This window comes from Harpia harpyja, chromosome 18 (genome assembly GCF_026419915.1).
Source record: "Harpia harpyja isolate bHarHar1 chromosome 18, bHarHar1 primary haplotype, whole genome shotgun sequence".
In the NCBI taxonomy this organism is placed as follows: domain Eukaryota; kingdom Metazoa; phylum Chordata; class Aves; order Accipitriformes; family Accipitridae; genus Harpia; species Harpia harpyja.
Genome location: NC_068957.1, coordinates 23,491,902 through 23,509,006, shown reverse-complemented (window position 1 = coordinate 23,509,006; position 17,105 = coordinate 23,491,902). Strand labels below are relative to the sequence as shown.

The window sequence follows — 17,105 nt, the reverse complement described above, 5'->3', positions numbered from 1 at the left end:
GTTCAAGGGAATCCATAGTTTAATAGACTTAAAGATAACTTAAGTCAAATTTAACTTCCACTTTAGTTCTGGTTTTTCCTTTTAACAAAATAATCTCAAGTGTAGATGCAATCTCAAAAGCAAAGAAAGGTATATTCCTGCACTGAAACATTTATAATACAAACCTGAGATGACATACACATGCAAGTATTAATTGATGAAAATATGCAAGAAAGGTAGGAAATATTTAACTATTTATTTATTCTATTTCTTAATGCTTTGGTATTTCATTGGTTTCATTCTTAATGGAACATTTAACAGAAAGAAATAGTGACAGTGGATAGACTCTTTCTTGAATTTTTATACCTTTTCAGGATATATCCTTTATTTACTTTTTCACTTGAACAAAATAGTTTCTTCTACATACCACCCATCTTGTATATGCAAAAAGTGTATCTGGCATTGAGGATAATAGTAAATAAAACTTATCTGAACCACAGAAACTTGCTACTTTCTGACCTGTTCTCCATGGATTTATGGAATGGTTTTAACTATAACCCTAAAAATAACAGCCTTGCACCTCTTTTTAAATAAAAATGGTTACCCTCTTGCCTTTGGTTTTCGTTCTCCTACCACTAAATGTGTAATAGTTCCCTCAAATTTATTATAACTGAGGTTGTCCAAGTAGTTTTAGGGGGTTTTTTTAACTTTGCTGTTTTGTTCTGGGCTGTAGAAAGGAATAGCCAAGTGGTGAAGTGTGATGCCACTATGAAAACTATTGTTGCCTTCAGTCCCAGAACCTCACACCGACCTTGGACTGGCTCATCACCACACTCAGCAGGAGTAAATTATTAACAGTCAGTAAACAGAAACTTACTGCATTTGTACAATGACTAATGGCATATTCTTGTTTTTAATATAGTGTGTTAGGACAGTGAAGCTATACAAAATTGTTTCCCCGGTTGTTTGGTCCACTTTTTAACATTTTCCAGTGTTTTTATTAAATGATCAGTAAGAGAATGTGCTCCTGACAACCGGGGCATTTCAAGCATGACTCTCATTCTTCAGTATCAAGTTTTGATTATTGTCACAGCTACTTAGTTCATCACTGCCCTCAGTGCCTTTGTAATCATCACTTTCCAGGCCTGGGGGTAGAATCAGACTCTCAGAAGAGGCCCTGGGCTGTAATCCCCTGGTACTAACCAGAATTATCTCAGTAAATTTAACTTAACTTCCTACAATGCAGCTCTATTTTATCCCAAAGCAATGACAACAGTGCCTGTTTGTAATCAACAGAATTAAAGCCGTGTCTGGTTTATTTAGAATTTAAACCATTGAGACAAAGTACAAAACTTACTTACGTATTTAGATGACTTTATTTGAGGCTTACCTTTCCCTGCATTTGGTTCACTAAGGCATAGGTGATAAAAAATAATTAATACACTTCTTGGTGCCTTTTAAGTTGTTACAATGGACTTCAGTAAGATAGATTGTATCTTATGGAAATGTTGTACAATATTGAAGGTAAATTGTAGCAAAGTATCCTTGGGATATTTAGTACGTCTCCACGTCATCACAACTAATTTCTACCTAGAATGCAATCCCTGTGGTTTGTTGAGTGACCTAGACTCAAACTTAGTGAAACATGCTGTTTAAGTTGTTTAATTATCAAAAGAAAAGAGTTGTTGAAATTATCAAAGAAAAAAGGAAGGGCTTTGAGGGGAAGAGAAGCCCAACTTTCTGCCTCAGGGGGCCAAGATACATAGAGATGTACACATAAGATTGCTATACATGTACCTGCCAGAATCTCTCACGTCTTTTTGTGATCACATGAAATTCAAAGAGCTATTAGGGGTACAGCTAAATTAGACAAATGATCTCCTGGGTTTTTTTCACTAGAGCTGCTTGTCAGGTGTAGAATATAGTCTTGCATTGCATGACCTTCAATTAAACATCCAGTCATCTATCCCTTAGAGAGTCCAATTCTGACACATACTCCCGTTGCCTTCCTGAAACCTGTCATTTGCCTACAAGGCATTCAATGCAGAGTTCAGAAACAAGCGGCTGAGTTTCCAAGCTTTCCACAGAGAACTTTTTATAACCTTGTCTGCCTGTTTTCTTAAAAATGAAGTAAATCAAGTAAATTCATCAAGTTTACACTGTGTTCCTTTTGAACTGAATTTGCATTTCCTAGGGGAAAAAAAAAAAGTTAACTGTAAGAAAAGGATCTGTAATCTCAGCACTTCTATAACTCCTGATTAACCTCAAAAACATTCACCCATGCTTTTTTTTAATAACACAAAACCTAAAATTGAGATTCTTTTCCTTCTATCAGAAGAGATTTTATCATTATAAGCCACTGAATGTCATCAGATAACCCTTTTTGTTGTCTTGACAAAGAGCTAACTAAATTGTGGTAAATGAGGTAAGAAAGTACTTATAACTATAGCTGGGGATCTTCTTGCCCTTTAGAAGAGAAAAATCTGAGGAGTCTTAGAGAAGGAAGATTACCTTCTGCTAATTCCAGATTTGGACATTGAGGCCATATGAGTAAAACTGATACTCTCTGTATGCTAAGAATATCCATGTTCTCCTGAAGGTTAATATTAACACTTTGGCTGTTATCTATATATGCTTCCAAGATTTGAAACCCTCCAATTAACAATGAGCAACAAGATAAATTTGGCAAGAAATATAAGACAATATAAATTTCTGTGTGCTGACCCCCAAAGTGGCTGAGTCTGTTTTAACTTTAAAAATGGTAATGAGTCCTAATTTATCATTGGTGCTTAAGCAGAACCTTAGTTGAAGTTGTTGAGGCATTCTGCTTAATTGCCAAAGGCATATGGTAAAGTATGACTAAAACTATTTTGCTCCAATGCTAATGAGTTTAGAAACTCGGGAACAACTGTTGAAAAAATAGTGAATACAAATGCTTAATAATGAGCAAGGGTATGATGTCATTTCAAGTACTGCAACAAAGAATATACCTTTCAAGAGAAGCAAATGTCAAGTGATCAGCATGCTGTTTGTTGAATGAAATTATGCTGGCGAGCATGGTAGACATGCTCTTCCGTAAACCTGTTAATCCATTTGAAATTTACTTCCTTCACGATAAAGACAAGTTATTGACATGCTGATACAAACAATGGCTCTGTAAGCAGTCTTAACCCTGCAGTTGATATTTGTGAAAACTAATCATCATTTCCATTTTTATTTCCAATTTGCTCACTTCTGTTTTAATATTGAAGGGCAAAGCAATATTATTGTACATATTTTCATAGTTTTGCAAGTAAATTAAACCCTATAACAATTCCCTGTAAGAAGTAAATGTTGTTGTCCCCTTTGGATACTTATGAAAGTCATAAGATATGTAGAACAATTTCCTGAAGGCCATAAAATGAGTCAGTGTTATATCCAGTATTACAGATTAAGATCATTGCTCTGAGCAACTGCAGACCATTTCTTAGACAAGGAGATCAATACGTGCCGAACTATGTGCTATTTTTAGTGGAGAGTTCATTCTTCCTTCATTTTCTGCCTCCTTGTTGTGTATGCCATCTTCCATATACTATGCTATTAGACCAATAATACCTTCACATATGTCTTTAGAAGCTTTTTGTCTGTTCTAGTACAAGTGAGAAAGAATTACACTGAATAGTTTTCTTGTTTTAATCTGCAAAAAACTTGTCCTTATGATGTAGTATGTATTGTTTACTAATGTCTTTTTTGAATTCTTTGAAAGATGTTTTTGTCATGATATGATTCATTAACCAAGAACATAATTGTTAACAAATTTTATGTTGCAACATTAAAAAAGAAAAAAGAGCTGCTTCTAGAAAACACTTAGGTGCAATGTACTAGGAAATTAATGATAGAGTAAATAATTTAGTCACTAAGGGAATACTTAAGAATGCATCCCAATCATTACAGATGTCTATTAATAGGGCTTTTTTCTTTGGTTATATTTCCTTGTTGATGAAAGTAAGCTGACTCTTGATTTTCCATTTGCTGAACATTAAGAAGTGACTTTGCTCTCTACACATTAATTTCCTTTTTTCCTGTCTTTCAATTATATATTGTATAAACATCCAGTAATCTTATGTAAAGAAAACTCTAAAGGTATTTTCCCCAAACAAACTATAAAATTTTGCTAATGAAACAAAGAATCTTATTTTTGATCAAACTAATTAATTTTGGGACAAAGAAAGAAACCAGAACATCCAGTGTGAAATGCAAATATTGAAGTACTTTCAATTTACTGAGTCTTGTTTTAGAAACCTGAGATTCTATATTAAAAAAATCAAAGGAAAATAATGTTGATATCACAGCTCAACAAGCCTAAACATTTATATCACCAGTATCATGAATCTAGACTAGCAAATAAGCAGTGGAATACTGTCATAGTCTGTTTTAGCTTTTTGAGTATACAAATTTAATACAACTTACTTCCTAATACAGGTTTTCATACAATTATTATCATAATTCTATTTTATTTTACAGTATTTTGGCATTTCAGGCAAGTTCTTGAAACTAATAAAAGTAGCAGTCAGAATAAATGCAATATGCTCCTTTATACAATGTCTCTGGAAACCATTCCACACAAATAGTTTGCAGATGAGGCTTAGAGAGGATTTGATTCTGCTTAACGTGGAGACAGAGCTGGACATTCTCTGTTCTACACAGACTATTCTAAAATTTTTGCGTAGTCATTGCTAAAATTAGCATATTAGTATGTATGCTTCACATTTTCTTGATGATATAAGGAAGATTGATGTCAGGATTCTTCAGTTTTCTAGGCAGCAGAATAAAATGCAATGAGTCTGATACTCCACTAGGCAAACATCCTCCAGCAGATGTGAAGAGAAGTCCAGAAGTACATCTGCATTGCCCATGAACTGGAACATCCTTCACTTAAAATTATTAATCACTGAACACATTATTTTAATAACCTGAACAGTGTTCAGGTTTTGGACTAAGCATTGTCACTGACTTTTCCAAATGTTAAGAATACGTATGCCCTCAGATTTACACTAGATGTTCCTTTTAAGTATCCCTCTTCCTCATTTTTTATTGTTCTATTAGATGGATGAATCGTTTGGGTCTCGCAGCAATTGGTTACACACCTGATGACAAGGATATTCATCCAGATGAAGGTAATGCTTCAGACATTATAATTAGGAGAAGAGAGCAGAAAGTACATATCTGTTCATTATTTGAACAAAGTTGGAGATGTCATAACTGACTTCTTCATTAACATATGTGCCATATCTTTTAAAATATCAATTTTCATAAGAATCCGTATCCTTGAAGACCTGTATTTATTGGTGCCATCACCAAGGAAAATAAAATCCTGAGTAGTAATTTTAAGAAATACTTGGAACATGTGATAAAGAGAATGCAAGGTTCAGGGTGAGGTATGATCTCCCAGACCACAGCCGTTGCTCTAGCGTGATGAGCATACCCAAGTGAAGACATCACAAACACAGGTCTATATGTGCTTTAGAACCGTTTTTGCATCTCCTGAGCTCAGGTGCCAGCCTTGCCTTTTTCACCATCACCCATGGTGGAACCTGTTATGCTAACGTAATTAAATTAAGTGTTGAGGCTCAGCTCTACTTTGGCATTTAGAATAAAGTTTCTCTTTGAAAGTCTGTGACCAGAAGCTCTTTTTTATGTACACTGGGAGTTAGGTGCCTAACCTGCTTTCTGTAACGCTATCCCAAAACATCTGAAGGTTCTTCTACATATCTGTGTATCTTAGGTGCCAGACATTTTCACAAGTCTGTTCCTTAGTGACTGCCAAGCCACCTAGGTGACTGTGAAATGTTTACCTTTGCATGCTAATGACATTTTTAAAATGTGGGACCTGCTTTCTTGTGGAAAAGCACGAGTGAAACCCAGAATGCTTTGTTAGCAGATTACTGGAGTGAAAGTGACCAGGATGATATCGATGGCTCTTTAACCCTGAAGCAGGAAGGCTCTTCAACACTGTGTGACACCTATCATCGAACACCCTCAGTGAGTTATAAATATTGCATTTGACAGTAGGTCACCAAAAAATATCTGTGTGCCTTGATTTGCTTTTTCCTTGTTTTGGGATATTTAATTACCATAAAGGCAGAACAAAGGTGGATCTCACTGTAAGAGTGACATTACTGCTGTTCTTCATGAGCTAAGACCTGAATGTTTCCATAACAAGTCAATTACAAAGAGAGAGGTAAATGTCACCAAACTGTAAATATGACATTTTTTTGTAGGAGTTGGGAGACTACACCTAATAATATGAACAGAATATTCAAATGTTGACTTTGCTCCAGAATATGAAAAGAATGTGGTGGATGGCATAGTTTGTGTTAGCTGAGACTGTTTTTCAAGTATGAATATTGGATGTTGGATGCTAGAGGTTAAGATCAGATCACATTCATGCAGTAATCATGTTTTAGTACAAACACTTTTTTTAAGAACATATCTTTAGAGGCAAGGGTTTTTTTATAATATGAAGCATTGTGTACAATACCATAGTAGTGACAGTATTTTCTGTTAGTGTCATAAGATGTTAAGTAGCTGATAAAAGTACTCCTAATGTATTGTGTACAGACAGGTCTTGATAACTGAGGAAAAAAACCCCATTTTGTATATGAAGAGGCTCTTGTAGCAAATAACATTTATATAATACGGAACATAGGCTGTGATAATTATTCTATGTTTCTAAGCGCAGATAGGACTGTTTTCTATTTTTCTTTCAGATTTTTCTTCAGCGTGAATGACACGATCCTCACACAGCCAGAACCAAAGAAAGAGTGACTGAGACAACAGCATCACATGGGTGAAGTTCAGACTGATTTTCACCCATGTGATGCTGTTTTATCAACTGGGATACAGGTTAAGCCCCTCCCTTTCTGTTTTTCCACTTTTTTGCCTTTCTCTTTGTTTTTGAATTAAAATTATACACAGACCCAGCAGAATTATTTAAAATAATTTGAGAAGTTCAGCAGTCCCCCCAAATTCAAAAATCTTCCTGGGTGCTGAAGTTTTGGTTTTTGGTTTGTTTTTTTTTCTGTTTGGCTGGATACTTATACCCTAAAAAAAAGAAAGGAAATCCAATTATGGTTTGGGGGACTTTCATGTCTTCACAGCACACTGCTGGACTGAGTGTAAACTGGACAGGTCTTCAGGAAACCTGTACCAGTATTATACTGTTCTTTCCAGCAGGAGTTGCTCATGGGCAGAGAATGTGCAAAACAAGAATAGGGAGTGGTTAAAACATAGCACTTGCATAAAAGTTCTCACTGCTAATTATGTTCTGTTTACAGAGGTTCATATTACGACATATCAAAACACACACATCAGTCCATTTTATTAGTATATATCATATAATGTTCTACGCTATAATAATTTTCTTGGGTCTGTTCAAAACGTCTTATAGTCAGATGCTTTTGTATCTTTTCAGGTGAATTCTTCAAGTCCATTCCCTGAAGCCAAACACGGTCGACACTTTTCAAGTGAATCAACATATTCTCATTCTTCTGCCGAGGATTCTCGACAAGATGTAGCAGGAAGCACACACTCATCAGGGTGCAGACCTCCCTACCGAGAAAGACGCTCATGGCAGGATCTGATAGAGACTCCATTAACCAGTTCAGGGCTCCATTTTCTTCAGACTGTTCCTCCTGATGCAGAGTACATGAGTGGCCGGCCTGGAATGTCACCGGACAAACGAAGACAAGCAACGCTACCAGTACAAAGACGTCATAATTATGAGCAGGATGGGCCTTTCCCTTTGGTGGAATGTCAAAGGGGACATAGCTCTCATAGCAGGCCACAGAAGCAACGTAGTCAAAGCCTTCCCCGAAACAGAGATGTCAGGAGTAAGGGACGTGTAAAGTCCATAGAAGGAACAGATGACAAGCTAGAAGAGAAAGTTCCTATTAGAAGGCATAATAGTTTCTGTGCAGAAGGTAAGTTTTTGGAGATGTTCTGATCCTCTTTACTGCCATGGAAAGCCAGAGCAATATTGCCATTATTCTCGCCAAGTTTTTTGTGGTTGGACTGTTATATGTTGGCAAATTCCATCAGTTACTACACAGGAGTTTACTTGAAATGCTTGGATGTAGTGCTAAGAATGTAGCTTTGGGGCTGATCAAAATGTTCTTGTTTTATCAAAACAAAAATTGGAAAACGGTGTTGTAGGGTTACTTTATACATGAATTTGCAGTATTGCTTGCTGGTTTTAGAGACTTCATCTGAACGATTAGATTTGTTGTTAGGTTTCTTCATCTATTTTCTTTCAGAAAACATAAAAGAAATTGGAGAAAATACAGATGGTCTGCAAGAGCTATACAAATCTCTGGAACAAGCTAGTTTGTCAGCTTTTGGAGAGCAGCGTCCTTCCACCAAGCAGGAGTTCCGCAAGTCTTTTGTAAAGCGATGTAATGATCCAGTTATCAATGAAAAGCTTCACCACATCAGAGTTCTCAAGAGCACTTTAAAAGTAAGGCTTTATCGTTAATCTTGTGTATAAGCAATATAAACTAGTAAAAGTATAATCTTTTAATGTTTTCCAAGGATGAGGCTTTCTCTGTAGCTTTAGAATTAAGTTCCAAAGAAACTAAAAATACTTGAAAGCAAACATGTTCCAGATTAAGGAAAAAAAAAAAAAATTATTTGGCACTCTTTATAGGCATGTTGTAGAAAGTGCCAAGGACTGAGTTGTGGAACAGTTTAAGCTGTAATAGTTCCTGAATATAGGTAAAAGATTCAAGTGTCCATAGCAGTTTGCCTAGCACTTCGCATTAAAATGAAAGAAGAAATAAAGTGCCAAAATACAAAATGTGGCATAAATTTCATTTTGACATGTACTGTGTCTTTCTGGAATTTGATAGGCGAAGGAAGGGGACCTCACAGTTATCAACAGCCTTCTGGATGATCCCAACTTAACATCAAAGAAGTTTAAAGATTGGAAACTAAAGAACTATGAGTTTTTCCTGGACATTTGTGAGTACAGTGCTGCTGTGAAATCTCAAAATGGAGCCTCTGAACTTGCAACCTCAGCACCAATGCTGACACATACACACTCATTCATTGAAACTCATGTGTGACAGGACTCATATCCTGAATAATTGCTGGGTGCCATGAAAAATCGAATAAAACAAACACTGTAATATTTATTGATAATGTACTCAGCAGTACTGTAAATAAGTTGGGTAAGAGAATAGTGCCACAGGATGCCTACTACATTGCATGATAAGACAATAATATTCTTTATGATTTTTTTTTGTTTGCTATTATCAACCAATGTCCGTATCAAGCTCTGCATTAGAAAGAAGCAGTGCAGAAGTGTAACTGAAAATAAATACCAGTATATTTAAAGTACTGTACTAAAACTAAGCTTGTAGTATGAGCTCCTACAATCATTTTATATATTTAGATATATATAAAGACATATCTATGTATATAAAATGTAACACGGTAGTTGACATTTACTTTTAAAATGCCCTAAAGTTCACGTCTTCACACATTTTTTCTTAAGAAAAATATGAAATGAAAACATAAACACATTGGCCACTCTTAGAGATGAACGTTTATTTTTGCGACATTTCCAGGTAGTGACCATCTTTGCAAATAAAAGGACAGAGTTATCAAAATGTAAACTCAATCCCTATAGTGTGCCTTAAAATGTACACTGTACATCTAGCAAATAGATCCCAATCTGGCCCTATGGGCATACTGTACATGCCATTTAGATACTGTGTTTGTAACATACTGTGCCTGCCTTTAAAATGAATGAATATAAGCAAGCAGGTGTGGCACAGAGGTTCAGATATGAGTAGAACAATGTTGGTTGTTCACTAATGCTGCAACTTAAACCGATTTTAATATAATTTGAATTATTTCATGGTGAAAGAAAAACATCTGCACTCAATATGGTACATACTGCAGGTTTTCGTAGTTTCTTCACTGTGAATTTAAGTGACACATGACTGTGAGTCACGAAATTCAAAAAAGCTCTGATGCTTCAAGGATGAGAATTAAGTTGAAAAAAATCCTGAACTAATCAATTAAATTCCGTAATAGACTGACATCTAGAGCTGAGTAAATTATTCAAAATTATGTAATGTCTGGCAATAATTTTTAACTGTTAGTAGTACGTTAGCAAGTGGGTGAAGTTATTCAATACATCATTTGAAAACCAATCTGTATTGATTGGTTTGGGAAGACACACAAGTCTCATAGTGTATTTCACATCCTTGCCTGGATGAGAATGATTTCTAAGAATCAGATTTTGGAGAAAATACTTGTATTCTTGGGGGGGGGGGGGAGGAGATTGCTCTGAATACTACTGAACATAAATTTCAAACACCCGTTCACAATTTTCTTTATGCTTGCTAGAATATTTCTAGAAAGCAGAACAAAGAGGATGTGAAAACAGCTGATGTCATTTCACTTAAACACAGATATTCACTGATGATTTTTTCACAAGCTAAACCTAGTTGTTTCTCACACATCAAGAGCTGTAGAATTGATACAGGTGAATATAATATACGAAAAAATGTTATCCCAATGAGGTCCTAGTATCGAGGAAGAAATGTGATTATTCACAAAGCCAGAACTGGGTGAAGGTATCCCGTTTATTTAGTTCAGTCTCCAGAAAGCAGCTGTGGTGGGCTTGACCTTGGCTGGCCACCAGATGCCCATCAAGATGCACTTACTGCCCCTCCTCACAGGACAGGGGGAGAAAATAGGATGGAAAAGCTTGTGGGCTGAGATAAAGACAGGGGAGACCACGTACCAATGACAGTCATGGGCAAAACAGAGTTGACTTGGGGAAAATTAATTTAATTTATTGCCAATTAAAAATACAGCTGTAGAGTGAGAAACAAAGACAAAATTAAAACCACTTTCCCCCTACCTCCCCCCTTCTTCCCAGGCTCAATTTCATTCCTTCGTTCCCAGCTTTTCTACCTCCTTCCCCCCTCAGTGGCACAGGGAGATGGGGAATGGGGGTTGCAGTCAGATCATAACACTTTGTCTCTGGTGCTCCTTCCTCACACTGTCCCCCTGCTCCAGTGTGAGGTCCCTCTCACGGGCTGCAGTTCTTCAAGAACTGCTCCAGCATGGGTCCCTTCCATGGGGTACAGTCCTTCAGGAACAGACTGCTTCAGCGTGTGTCCCCCATGGGCCACAGTTTCTGCTAGAAAACCTTCTCCTGTGTGGGCTCCTCTCCATGGGCTGCAGGTTCTGCCAGGAGCCTGCTCCTGTGTGGGCTCTCCATGTGCTGCAGTTTCCTTCAGAAATCACCACCTGTCGAGGTGTGGGGTTTTCCATGGGCTGCAGTATGGGTATCTGCTCTGGTGTGGTCCCCCATGGGCTGCAGGAGGACAACCTGCTTCACCATGGTCTTCTGCACAGGCTGCAGGGGAGTATCTGCTCCAGCACCTGGAACACCTCCTCCCCTTCCTTCTGTACTGACTTGGATGTACACAAAGTTGTTTCTCTTACCTTTTTCTCACTCCTCTCTGTCACAGCTGCTCTGCAGCGTTTTTACCCGTTCTTAAATAAGTTATCACAGAGGCACCACCAGCCTCCCTGATGGGCTCAGCTTTGGCCAGCAGCAGGTCTGTTTTGGAGGCAGCTGGAACCGGCCATGTCCAACACGGGAGCAGCCCCTCGTCTTTTCTCAGAGAGGCCACCCCTGCAGCCCCCCTGCTACCCCCTTGCCATGTAAACCCAATATAGCAGCTGAAGAAATACAATTCAGATTTGGTTTTTGCTCTCATTTGCACTGGCATTTATTTGAACCACAGTAGAAGCAGTGATTAAACAAATAATTGTCTGTAACAATATAAGAAGTTATTAGTAGAGAAGTATTACTGACAACTGTTTTGAGTTCTTTGCATCACACAGGCAATTGAGCCACAGCATCATTGCAACAATTGCATAACAACATTTGGATAGAACTTACAACATGAAGGCATATTTGGCCTGCTTCAACAAAGTAATCAACTCTATGCTTAAGAATCACTGAAGACAATGGCTCCTTAACCGCACACATTGGAGCTTAATCGTATTTCCATTGAAGTAAATGGCAAAACTCCAGTGACTTCAGAGGAGCAGGATCACATTGTATATGTTTTGCTTGAATATTAAACATGCACTTCACCCTGTCTAAGCACCTGAGGTAATAAAAAAGATACAGGAAATAGAAAACAACAATTTGCCACCACAGGTTTCACCAATATCGGAGTTGCAGTATTCATGCAAAACATAGAACTAAATTGAAATGTATTTACTATGTGAACACTGTAGTTACTTGACAACTGAATAGCAGAAGCATAAATAGAGAGAATTTGTCTAGCTTTCCATATCAGATCTCTCAAAGTTATATATTTCACTATTTTTTAATAGTAGCCTTCATATAATGTGGGAGAATTATTATGCAGTGAAGCAAGCAATGGGGTAAATTATAGACTCCATTCAGAAACGAGTTCATACTGTATGTGCAAGCAGTGAGAGATGGTCACCGAATTAGTTAAATGGATTCATGAAGAAATTTAAACATGCCTTTTGTTTCAAACCCAAAGATGGTTTGTGCTTTCATAATAAAAAGATCTATGTGATTTTAAAATAGCTTTCCAAAAGGATTTCAAATGCCACTGTATTGTAACTCAAGACAGAAATTACAAGTGTCCACTGATTATATTCAATGAAGTCTCTAGTAAACAATGAAACAAGCTATTTCTCTTCTAAAATGCTACGTATAGATATAGATAGCTGAAAATGACAAACATCATTAGGAAGATACATTTCTCAAAAATAACACAAATAGTAAGGAAAATAGACAATCTCAATTTTAGTTTCTGAAAGTTAAAAAACTACATTTCTGATATATGAGTAGATGAGATAAAAAGTTGAGACATCGTATTTTGGTCAGCTTATCTTTAAAATCTTTCAGTGTCATGAGTTCATCTTTTCTGAAATTCTGGGAGTCATGAGTCTGTAGTCTGCTCATGGAGAGCAGTTCTCATCAAATATGATTTGCACTGAGTAGTCAAGATAAATTATTCAAGAGATTCGTAAGGTGAACGGAGAGGCACTGGAGAAATTTCCTATAATGGGGTTAAGATTAACTGGGAGAAAAGTTTGAAAGATTTGTGTAGCATTGCTTATGCCTTAGAGCTAGCAAAATCTAACTGTTAAATTAAGCAATACAAAGACTTTATTCTTTCACAAATGTCAGCTGGCATTTGAAAGTCATTTCACGGGTATTTTGTCATACTTGCATGCGTACCCAACGCCATACTACAGCTCTTCCCTCCCCACCACCAGTGTCTTCTGTCTGGATCTAGGAACTAATCTAGCTATACTATAGAAAGTAATGTACAAAATCACCATAGCACAATTATTTGGAATTTCACAATCTTTGAAATAAGTGGAATACAAAGTGCAATACAGATACTGTATTTAAAAATCCCTGCACCAAATCCTGCTTACGTATTAAAATATGTCAGATTCTCCTGGACCGAAAGGTACTTAAACACACTGTACAATGCAGCTGAAATTATTACCGTAGTTTTGATCCCATATTTTTAAATGAGAAAAAAAAATTTCTTTGTTGTTGAGTTCATCAAGGGAAATAAACAGCACTGGTACAACACATTTATTAACTTCCTAGATTTCCTGCCTGACTGCTTAGACAAAACTTAGTTCTTAACACACGCAACTAACATGAAGAGATTGTTTGGATGTGTTTTATTTATCTGGATCTTATTAAAGCTAGTGTCTTCCCTCAGAATTCCTGCAGGTAGAATGTCCCTCAGCCAGCAGAATTTATTCTTTGACTCTACAAGCTTAGTCTTTTTGTTATTGGCTGTTTTTTATTATAACTGATATAATGCTCTCCCTAAGCTGCTGATTCCCCTCCTTTTTTAACACTATTATGTATTCACTGAAATCTCAGATCTTTGAAAGCTATCTTAGTAGCTATCTCAGCAGCACTTCTTGAGAAAACTGAGACCTGTTTTCTAGGTTTCATTAATTTAAGTCAAAACTTTCCTGAGCTTACTCTAATTGATATGAACAAGAACCAAAGGAGGAGGAGGTTCTCATCAGTCTGTATATCCACATTCTATAATACAAATAACACAGAAATATTGAGCCCACACTCTGTGACAGCACAGGTAGGATTACATTTGCCCTCACAGTAATCAGCCCACGTTGGATTGTATAGGGCGTCTCTACCCTCCATACCATGGGAGGTTGCTTCACTTCATTGGCAAAACCACCCTGCTGTTTCATCAGCTTCTGATACAGCTCTACTTTCTCAAACACATCATGAGCACTTCTCGAACTGCTTTAGCTCTATAAGGAAAGACTAATCAACTAAAAGATTTTGGAGGATGAGATTTTCCATCTTTTCCAAGCAGGGAATTCTAAATATAAGTCGGTTACTATTCGGATCTAGACTGCTGTCTTTTAAGCTAGAAATGTAGTGCACCACTTGCTTTTTCCAAGGAGAAAGAAATGAGTGTTGCAGAGAATTGCTAGATGTACATGGCCACTTAACTTCATTCTTACTGTCTTCAGCAGTTATAGCCAAAATACTCAGTCTCTGATCCAAGGTTTTGTGAAGGATAGTAAAGGTACCTTTGAAGGGGTTGCTTTACAGAGGCATTGGGAAGTGCTAAGCCTCATCGAAAATTGTAGAATTCTACTGCTGACCTTTAGAAGATTTCACTTTGAATGTTAATAGGACTTCTGGAAGAAAAATGAAGAACCTGGTAGAAATTGTTTAACTTGACACAAATCTGAGGAGAACTAATAAAATTCTCATAACTCCTATTTTTGTCTCAAGTAATACAAATCAGACCTAAGACTATCACATAGCTTATTTGCCATATTCTTTCATCATTTTGTCTTGTCTTCCAAAGTAATAAAGGCATTCTCTTCTGCAAAAAACTAGTGGTACTTATGACCAAGGTGATATATCTGGGGATTGTTTACATCCTGGTAAACCTTGGCTGTTGGCCCCTTGAGGTGGGACAGCTCTGCCAGGCAGAGCTATTTCATGATGTTTCACCAACGGTTTGGACAAACTCTTCGTGCAGTTGGGGCCAAAGTGCTTCAAAGGCGGGTTGTTTAAAACAATCCTTGGCTAGGGCAAGATGCAGCACAACTGATCAACAAAACTTAAGCCCCACCTGCAATGCTTCTCAGCTACCCCCAAAACTGTAATACAAAGGATGCCTACCATGCAATTATATTTACAGTTTAAACACTAAATCTCTTTGCGTAAGCAAATCTTGTATCTCTACAGAGATCCTGACTACTGTCTCTGACCCAGTCCTGGAGAGATCCCTTAAGACAGAGAGCACAGGTCTGTTTGTATTACTGGGCCTCAGCCCTGAAAATACTATTTATAGTACACCCAAGTTGCTGCAGCGTAATGTTAGAGAAGTAAGTGGTAACTTGGTCTTATAAAGGATTTTTAGTTTCTCCTTAGTTTTCACATAGGGAAATTGTGCGTTTCTAGGGAAGACAGAAGGGCACAGCTTATAGCAATGCCTTTTTGCTTGGGAGTGTAGGTTTGTAGATTTTCCACATACCACATGCCTTAGACCACTGAGCTTAAAATCTCGTTAGAGACAATACATCATCTTCCCTATTGCCAAATGATGTTTATTTACCACTAGTACAAAAAATGGGTAATAACAGGAAAGATTGAAGAAGCAATATTAGCTAATTCATTTATATTAAGTAATAAAAAGGTTTTTTTCTTCTAGAATGTTTCCCTCATTAAAGCTAAGGTTCAGAGTAGCTTTTTCAGGCAAGCTACTGTGGGGATAGGTTCCCCATCTCCTCTTTGCCCAGATGAATTCACACTGTGTGGCTGAGGCTCTCAGTGGGCATTAACTGGGCATGCATCTGAAAATCAAACCTGAGCCATAACAGTTGATGAATAGAAAATACATTGTTATTTAAACAGAAACTAGTAAATCGTATTTTCTTGGTTGATTTTTAAAATTATTTTCTTTGCTCCCATTACTTATAAGCATAATGTACTTCTGATCCGTTCCATTCACTAATGTGTAGGCAGGTGACTCTCTATTCTTGATACAACTAATAGACAAAGCAGCATTTTTTTAAAGCTTAGTTTTTGCGTTTTACAGGTTATACCATACTTCCACATTCAGAAGGAGGATTACAAGTAATATCCTTTAAGCTTTTAGCAGTTTTTTGAGATAGCTGATATACTACTGGGACCTACTCTTAATAAAAGTGTTAAAAAAAATTCAGACAGATACTGCCTGTCTTTACCTTCAGGAAAAGAACCATATTCATTCTTAATGCAGGCCAGACAGTTTATTTTTATCAGACACATACAAGTGTTAAAAGTGACAATTAGGGACTTTGCTGTATGCATTAATGCCACTGTATGAGCAGTATTTGAAAGAAAGCAATGTTGTAAAAATTATAAAATCCATCAACAAACTGTTGTTTGACCAGCTAGACCTCTAGCTTCTGTCCTCACATTTCTACAATATTGTTCATTCTCGGGCATTGGTGAGGGTATCAATACAGATCTTTTTACTAACTGTAAATGCATCTGTCTGAATGCTGCAGATTAAATAAGGATGCCACATTATACATATTAACTCCATTGCATTTTTTTTCACTAGCAACCACGGAACAAGTATGTCTTAACAAATCTTGTTCACTGGGCAAAATACCAGTAAGACCCTGTTACCAGTTAAGACTTCTGTTTTACTGAGAAACAAGGATTTCAGCTTAAAAATCTGAAAAGAAAACAGGTTAGGATATAAGAGAAATGCACTAGTATTAAGAAACTTTTTACATTTGACACATACTGTATTACAAAGAAAAATATCCTTGTAAGACCATTAATTGCTGGGCCATAGGTGACTTCTGTCTAGTTTACTGAAGTAGCTAATAAAACTTGTATAGAGAGCCTTTTTTAGATAATGCTTATATGTATGAAAATGTATGACACCCTTGTACTATGGCTTGCACTTTACTTGCATTAAACTGTGAAGTAGGCTGTAGTAATGTCTTTGTATATTCAGGGGTTGAAATACCAAAGCACTAGAGTATCGTACTGCTGGTGT

The 17,105-nt window shown here is 36.9% G+C and overlaps 1 protein-coding gene across 1 annotated transcript in view; it reads left to right on the top strand.

Moving 5' to 3' along the window:
• The window catches only part of LOC128153769 (connector enhancer of kinase suppressor of ras 2-like), a 212,080-nt gene extending 202,093 nt beyond the window's left edge, over window positions 1–9,987 (top strand). Inside the window, exons 20-24 of the mRNA XM_052813495.1 lie at window positions 5,065–5,135; window positions 5,897–6,000; window positions 7,433–7,940; window positions 8,274–8,473; window positions 8,865–9,987. Coding sequence (XP_052669455.1) covers window positions 5,065–5,135; window positions 5,897–6,000; window positions 7,433–7,940; window positions 8,274–8,473; window positions 8,865–9,080 — 1,099 coding nt within the window. The 3' untranslated portion in view covers window positions 9,081–9,987. The remainder of the gene's footprint in view (window positions 1–5,064; window positions 5,136–5,896; window positions 6,001–7,432; window positions 7,941–8,273; window positions 8,474–8,864) is intronic.
• The last annotated feature ends 7,118 nt before the right edge of the window (window positions 9,988–17,105 follow it).